Genomic DNA, 8,373 nt, shown 5'->3' with positions numbered 1-8,373 from the left:
GAAAGAGTAAATTAATATCCAAAAGCAAACCAACCAATGATATTTTATTGGGAAAATGACATATATGCCCTATTATGTTTCTAAGATTTACCCATTTAGCCACTTAACTTATTTTGTGGCTTTATAAGGGAACAAATTACACTTTGTTGGGTCGATTAGGTCCTTTTAGGCAAAATGAAGGGGTCATCCGGTTACCCCTTTGACACATCAGATGTTTGTTGACCAAGTATTCCTTAACCCAGTACTATTCATCTTCTTCGTCCCATTTTTTCCTATTTCTAAATCGTCCAACAGAGAGCCTTCTTACTGTCGTTCTAATGTCGATCGACAACTTCTCATCTTCTACGCTACCGGTTCTCACGCGAATTGTGAACGCCAATAACCTGGAACACGAGTTTGGTATAAGTTTCATTCTTCATCGATGATTACCCTTTTGTTTCGTTGGATACGAAGTTTGTCGGCGTCATTTTACGTCCATCAGCTGAACAGCGTCGTCTTCCGTCATGTGTTTCTGTGTGTGGGAGGAGAATCCAATAGACTTGTAAGTTTTACCTCATGCATTAGCAACTTGTACCCCCTGGATTTCTTTGACTTGGTGGTAGTGGGGTTATCTTAATTCAACCCAGCACTGTTGTTTTTGTATGTAAAACTAGTCTTCTTCAGCTTTGCTGCAGTCTGAACCCACCTTCCAAAACACTAATTTATTATTCCTCATGATTCAAATATATGTGTTCGTTATCACTCAAACATTATCGATTGCAAAGATTTTGATTTGAGAAGATGTGTGATAGAGCCACGATGTAGAAACTTGGATTCGTGGGTAGAACCTATAGATGTTGGAGAAGGGATGATGATGAAGCTACCAACAAAACGAGACTGTAACACAATATCCAAACAAAAAATTCAAAATTGAAACCCTAACTTTTAACCAATCAAAACCCAAAATCGAGACAGTAAATATATTGAAACCAAAGCCTTATTCCAAAATCAAAACCACCGGATCGAGCAAGCCACTCTGTTTCGTTTCTGGTCTCCAGTTGTTGGACGGAGCAGGTTAAATATATGTGATGACATTGGTGGGACGTACGACGCCATCTAAAACTCTCCCACATTCACCTTCATGATATGCCCTCCTTTCTTTCAAACTGCGTCCACATTCACCTTCAGGAAAAGGCGTCTGATTTTGAGAAGAATCGTGATTACGGGATAGATTCGGCTGCCCATAAAGTATTAAGGGGAGGTTTATGGTTTATTTGTATATAATAAGAACAAAATGGAAATCAATTTTGAGAAGGTCAAAATGTGATTTTGACTTTTAAATGGAAAATAGCCGATGTGTCCCTGAAACCTGCTACAATAGGTTAGAAGGACTAAAAAGACAGGTTACTTCTAACCTTATGCCCCTATAAAGACACGAAATTAGTTTTAAGACTTAAAAGGTCAACTCTAAAAAGTTTGTAGGACATTTATGTCATTTTCCCTATTTTATTTGATCAAGACCAACGTCACTATGAATTAAAGACTTTTTTTAAAAAGAAATTCATCTTGGACCGGAATAAAAAAAACAACATAACATAGCCACATAGGGCCTGTTTCTGCATTATATTCAAAAAATAATTGTTATTATAAAAATGACATTGGACTTTTTCAGAGTTAGTGGATCGGTGGGACCATAGCCCTATTTTGCAAACATAAACCCACCTAATTTTACAAGGAAAATTCAAAAAGGAACTAATCTACTCTGCTCTTCACGAGAGGAATAAACAAGATGTATGCAAATGTGCAGATGTTCATGGGAAAGTTGCAGCAGCTGATATACTGCAACGATAATGAATTGATCAACAACCAATCAATTTTATGTGAAAGGCCGCAATTCCAACTTCTTTATGAAGAGCTTGGCTCCATGATCCAAACCCTTTTCAACAAAGAAGACCAACATCTACAGAACTTTGAAGAAATGAGAAAACTGAAGAAAAGATTCAAAGCTGCAGCTGAAGAGGCAGAAGATATCGTCGATATCTTTCTATCCGCTGTCCACTGTAGAAACAACAGGTATTCACCTATATCTAATGTCTTTCAACCCTATCTCCGCCTTGAGGTTGTTATTCGATCAATCGAGTCTATCAAGATAGAGTTTATGACCATGAACATCGATAACATGAAGATGGACTCTTCTCTGAGAACTGACAGACTGCATATGCAATCTTCTGGAACTTCCCGCGGTAGAAATTCAATCGGATCGAAGAAAGTAAAGGAAGAAATGGTTGTGGGGTTTGATCGTGATGCTGAGATAATACGGGACAAACTTGTTGAAGATGGAAAGCATCTGGATGTGGTCTCTATTGTTGGCATGGGTGGAATTGGTAAGTCAACCCTTGCTAACAAAGTGTTCACTGATCCTTTTGTTGTTTATCATTTTCATGTCCGTGGATGGGCAACTGTGTCGCAGACATATGACAAACGTGATCTACTGATTCAAGTTCTTTCATCCATTGATGATCGGTTAGAGCTTGAGGAAGCAACAGACTCTCAACTTCATCAAATCTTGCACAGGAGCCTATACTGTAAGAGATACTTAATTGTTATTGATGATATCTGGAGTACACAGACATGGGATAAGTTGAAGTTGTTTTTCCCTGACCATAACAATGGAAGTCGGATTCTGCTTACTAGTCGCCTCACTGAAGTTGCTTGGCATGCAAAATCACATGGACTTATTCATCATTTACAACATTTGACAGAAGAAGAAAGTTGGAAGTTGCTGTGTGAGAAGGTGTTCAAAGGAGATGAATGTCCCAAATGGTTGATAAAACCTGGAAAGCAAATTACAAAAAACTGTCATGGATTGCCGCTTTCTGTGGTTATAATGGCAGGAGTTCTAGCAAAAGAACCAAGAAGAAAAGATGTATGGCTAAAAATTTCTTACAGTGTTCATTCGTACATGGCTAGTGACGAGAAAGGATGTCTGGAAACAATAGCATTAAGTTACCACCATCTACCTCTTCACTTGAGAGACTGCTTTCTCTATCTGGGAGGGTTTCCAGAAGACTACAAGATCCATTCACCATGGTTGCTTTGGGTATGGATGGCTGAGGGATTTATACAAGAAGATGGAAGTCGAAGCTTGGAGGAAATTGCAAAGGGTTACCTGATGGATCTAGTTGACAGAAATCTTCTAATTGTACAAAAACGGTATCTTTCTGGTGATATCAGACGCTGTAAAGTCCATGATCTTGTGAGGCAGTTATCGGTGGAAAAGGGAAAAGAAGAAAGATTCTTCCTAAAAATAGAACCACCATCTAATGGTCTTTGTGATATCATAAGAAAACAAATCAACAAATTGAGAAATCAGAATAAGGTAATTACCACACGTAAGCAACGCCGTGTGGTCACAAATCAAGAAATCGACATTATGAGTTTATCTCATCCGCCCACCCCAAGTATTCGATCTCTTTTGTGTTATCCTAAGAAAACAACCTTAACTGACAATATCACAGAGTTTTTCCGTTCCTTTTCACTTCGAAGGGTGTTAAATTTAGAAAAGTTTTTCCGTTCCTTTGCACTTCTTAGGGTGTTACATCTAGATAAAAGTAAATTAATTGGTTTTCCCCCTGGTTTAGGATTACTAGTTCACTTAAGGCACCTTGAAATTTGGCTGCCATCATTCCCACAATCAATATGCAATTTATGGAACCTTCAAACCCTCTTTGTTAGCACAAGTTCTAGTTCTATGGTTTTACCTAGTAACATATCAAATTTGGTGAATCTAAGGCATTTAACCTGTAACGCAGAACTTTATCTTCCTTCTATTGAAAAACCGATGAAATTGGAAGTTACTACGAAAGTGGTGTTAGGAGATGGGGTAGATAATTTTCAAAAATGTTTTCCCAGGATCAAGAGACTTATATCTACTTTTTACTATGGTGAGGAAAATGACTTTGAAGTACTCCATTACCTTCAAGTATTGATGTTAATTGGGCCGGGCTACAGCAGAAGGAATCACATTATTAGGTTCCCTGCAACACTGAAAGAACTTACACTTGTAAGGTGTGGTCTACTGTGGAGCGACATGTCGATCATTCAATCGTTACCTAATCTTGAGATTCTCATACTAAAAGACAATTGCTTTGAGGGAACCCTGTGGGAAACAGGTGAGGAGCCATTTCAACAACTAAAATTCTTGTGTCTTGAAGAGTTTAATATCAAAAAATGGGAATCCTCAAGTATCAACTTTCCTTGTCTCAAAGAATTACATGTGAGGAATTGTGTTGATCTTGAAGAGATACCCCTTGAGTTAGGGGATATCTCAACGCTTGAGTATATTTATGTTTTTGACTGTGGTGCTTCTCTTCTTGTATCTCTTCAAAAAATACAACAGGAGCAAGATGATGTGGGAAACTATGAATTGGAAATCATAATTGATGGAAGGAAAATGCCTTCTTGTGTACCCAAGCATGAAGATGAATACATTTTACTTGACACCATGAATGTTTAGTACATAAATAGTTTGTCTAATTGATACCTAGTACAATGTTTGTTGGTCTTCTTTAGTATTAATTGCTCAATGTGTTTTTTTCTCTTAAATGGTTGAATCTTTGTTTAGTCAAGTCTTCTTAGCTGAGTTAAAGTGAAAGAATAAGGCAACCTGGTATTATTTGTCTGTATGAGGGAAAAGATTTAATTACTCCAATCAAATGGATTAAGCATCATCGGGTTTAGCTATTAGTTTATTATTGCTGATTGCATATGCTTCCTTCCATCATATAGATGACCTTTGTTATAGTGTTGATAAACTTAGTATTAAAGCAAGATAGTGTTCTTTTTTTAAAAATCATGAATGCAACTCTTTGATATGAAGAAACAAGATGCCATATAATGGAACTTCATTTTCAACACTTTTTAATTTACTGAAATTCATGATTCAAAACTTAAATTGTTGAAATTTGTGGAAAAGCACATCTTCTACAAGTTTTATTACAATGTTGTATGCAAGCAAATAGCAACGTACTTTCTTTGATTTGTTTATTGTAATATCCTACTTCCATTTTTTACAATTACAACATTCTACTTTGAAAAATCTAACCCAATTATACCGATATCCGATAGAGCATCTTTCACTAATATAATTGTGTAAAAATTCGAAGTATAACGTCCTAATAAAAGAAAAATCAGAAGTAATTTTTAGAGTGCAACGTCTTAATAAGAAAAAAAAAATGAAAGTGTAATATTGTAATAAAAAGAAATAGAAGTAGGATGCTATAATACACAAATAAAATGAAAGTACATTGCTATTTCTTGCACTTGGCCCTTTTTCACATTAGTTAACTATATATGAATCTTAAACACAGATTCACATTAACTTTCTAGGGAGGGCAGGTGGCCACCCAAACAGACAAAGGGTGATAGGAGCAAGATGATGTGGGAAACTACGAACTGGAGATCTTTGTTGATGGAAGAAAAATGCCCTCTTGTGAACCCAAGCATGACAATTAAATTACATGTATTTGTGGAGTCCCAATTGACACCACGAATGTTTAGTACATAATTAGTTGGTCTATTTGCTACCTAGTACAGTGTCTGCTACTATTCTTTACCCAAAATTCCGTATTCTTCAATTTGCTTTCTCTTTTTTCTCTTACGTGGTTGAATCTTTTTTAGTCAAGTATTATTTGTCTTGTATGAGGGACAAGATTCACTCCAATTGAATGAATTAAGCATCCCTCAGGAGCACATGTTTCATCATTGGATCAATGACTTTTGTTTTTGTGTTGATAACTTGGTATCAAAGCAAACTTTTGATATGCAGAAACAAGATGATGCCACATAATGGAACTTCTTTTTCAACACTTTAAATTATTGAAAATCATGATTCAAAATTTAGGCGGACAACTCATGTACCAAAGGTCAGATTTATGCAATGGCAAATACCATCTTTTTAATAGCGTTTCTGTTTATTGAATCGGATTTTTAAAAGCTATAAACTAGTTTTAACGTAACCAAATAAGGTCGATTTAATTGTTTTTAGGTTATTCGGTTTGGTTACCCAATTAAACAATTAAAAATTCTATTATAGATTTTCTAACTATGTATAAAATGGGTGTGGGATAAACCGGAATACACCTAACTTGTAACATTAGTTTAGTATCAAAAACACACCTGAAACTTGCAAGGTAAAATCATACGTCCACTTTTACAACTTGCAGAAAGTTTTAACATTAGAGAAATTGCAAAGTACATTCCATACCTGTTTTTACATCTTATATATGATACGTTATAAACATTTTACTATTAAAGTAAATTAAAAGTAAGTTTTATCTATATAAAAAGATTAAAAAATATAAACATTAATCTACTTGCTTATTTGGTTTTGTTTATTTTATGACACCCATACAAAACATGGCGATTAATATGCACAGGAGATGTTGCTGCCTCTAATCACTCTTCTTTCGCGTGTAAGGGTAATACTAGAACCAAACTCTGTGTTAATGTTGGGTCTCTGATTGAGGTTGTGGATACATGTATTGAGTTTGATCATAATGCTTTGGGGTATGAAATGAATTGATGCAAAGATGATATGCAGAAGGTGATAAATAGAATGGGAGAAGAAAATGGTATTAATTTAAACATTTGTGGTATTAGTGTTCTCGGAGTTCAAGAAACTAAAGTGACACAGTTAGATTTATTTAAAGTTAAGACTATGTAAAGGTTTTTTTTTTTTTTTTTTTTTTTTTTTTTTTTTTTTAAATACAGTACATTTGTATGTTGCATGTTTTCCATTAAAATTTAGAAGTTAATTGCAATTCTCTTCGACTCATCCACATTATTGCTATAAAGAGAAATTCAGCTACAAGGGAAACATAAGGAGTTCATCTCTCTTGGCTTGTCTCATGGAACGGAATCTCAGATTACAATTCCAATGGAATCCGTCCGCAAAACCATCCAAAAGTAATTTCATTTTCAACCCTCTTAAAATCAAGATTTTTCCACAATCTACATAAAACCATATACCCAAATAGTACTCCCCAAAGTCTCAACTATTTGGTGATAAAGAATTACATATATCAACTCACACAACACAATACATAACAAAGCAAATTCATCAAAAACTATATAAAGGCCAGGCTGATCAACACTTGAGCATTCACCATCGAAAAGTCAAACTTTCTTCCCATTTTCCATTCCTTTCGTACTAAAAATCTTGTGCACAAAGTTACAGAATGGAATACGCTTTTTGACCCCTTCACTTCTTTTTCTTCTTTTTCTTTGGTGGCTGAAGAACCACTTTAATGGATACATCAAAAGCCACCTTCACGTTCTGCAATAACCATATACATGCAAAAAAAAGACGTAAACGCCCTTGCATCTACATCATTGAAAACAATTTCATTGGTGTCTCATAAAAAAACTACGACTTCTTTCATCTTTAGATGTCCCATGAAAAAAATTGCAACTTTAATTTTGGTATTTGCCTCAAGCATATTATAACAACTTTCATGTTCCAAACTCCAAAGATAAATTACCAAATTGTCCTTATTGTTTTTAGGATATTTTATTATTAAGGCATTGTAATTTGAAAATTATCCCAAATTATAATAGTAAAAGTTGCTTTATATTTGGAGAGTAAATTACACGATTCGTCCCTGGTGTAAGTGTCAAATTGCACGTTTAGTCCCTATTTTTAAAAATTAACTCGTACCGTACTTTATGTCGTTAAAAGTTGCACGTTTCGTTCCTGACGTGTTTGAAATGACTATACTGCTTTTTCTTATTTCTTTTCCATTTATTTTTTAAATGTTTATTGATTTTGAGTTTTTTTTATTGAAAAACAAATAAAAGTGGACCCACACCTTTTTTTATCTTACCCTTTTCAACCTTTCCCTATCAAAATCAAATGAACAGGAGCTTCTCCCCCTTCTTCTCTTCTCAGTTCTCACAGCATCCTCCGGCAACCTTGTGTCGTCGTCGAAATTATCTAAGCGTAAAATCTTACAGAAATCTAGCAAACTTCCACTGTCGGAAATGTCCAACCTCTAAAACCTCATCTTCTTCCCGAAAGTTTCTGTAACAAGTGAATAAAACCACCACCACCACCATTGGAGATGCTAGGGCTGTATCAGGTGAATAAAACCACCACCACCATCATCTTCGATCACCGTCTCCGTCAAGAGAGGCAGCTTCGCCAGAACTGCTTCCCTTCCTCTTTCTCCGCCTATCTCCTTCCCATCCCACTCTCTCTGTCTCGATTGTGGGCTTGATTTTCAGGTTTGATTTCGGGTTTAATTTTCTGTTTGATTTCAGCTTAATTTTGAGTTCCAAGTTGGAATTTAGGTTTCATATTGAGTATCAAGTTTGATTTCAGTTTTAATTTTGAGC

The 8,373-nt window shown here is 35.4% G+C and overlaps 1 protein-coding gene across 1 annotated transcript; it reads left to right on the top strand.

The window, feature by feature from the left end:
- Positions 1 to 1,736: 1,736 nt before the first annotated feature.
- Positions 1,737 to 4,706, top strand: LOC145134062 (putative late blight resistance protein homolog R1A-10). Its single transcript, XM_079068984.1, has one exon. The coding sequence runs from the start codon at positions 1,769 to 1,771 to the stop codon at positions 4,493 to 4,495; it is 2,727 nt and encodes a 908-aa protein (XP_078925110.1). The 5' UTR covers positions 1,737 to 1,768; the 3' UTR covers positions 4,496 to 4,706.
- The last annotated feature ends 3,667 nt before the right edge of the window (positions 4,707 to 8,373 follow it).

Source organism: Lactuca virosa, chromosome 8 (assembly GCF_052849685.1).
Source record: "Lactuca virosa cultivar CGN04683 chromosome 8, Lactuca_virosa_CGN04683_v6, whole genome shotgun sequence".
NCBI classification, from domain to species: domain Eukaryota; kingdom Viridiplantae; phylum Streptophyta; class Magnoliopsida; order Asterales; family Asteraceae; genus Lactuca; species Lactuca virosa.
Note: the sequence above shows the minus strand (reverse complement) of the source record. Positions and strands in the feature narration are given on the sequence as shown.

Bases quoted from the DNA above. Each gene is read 5' to 3' on its own strand.
- LOC145134062 (XM_079068984.1), top strand. From the start codon at position 1,769: ATGTATGCAAATGTGCAGATGTTCATGGGAAAGTTGCAGCAGCTGATA.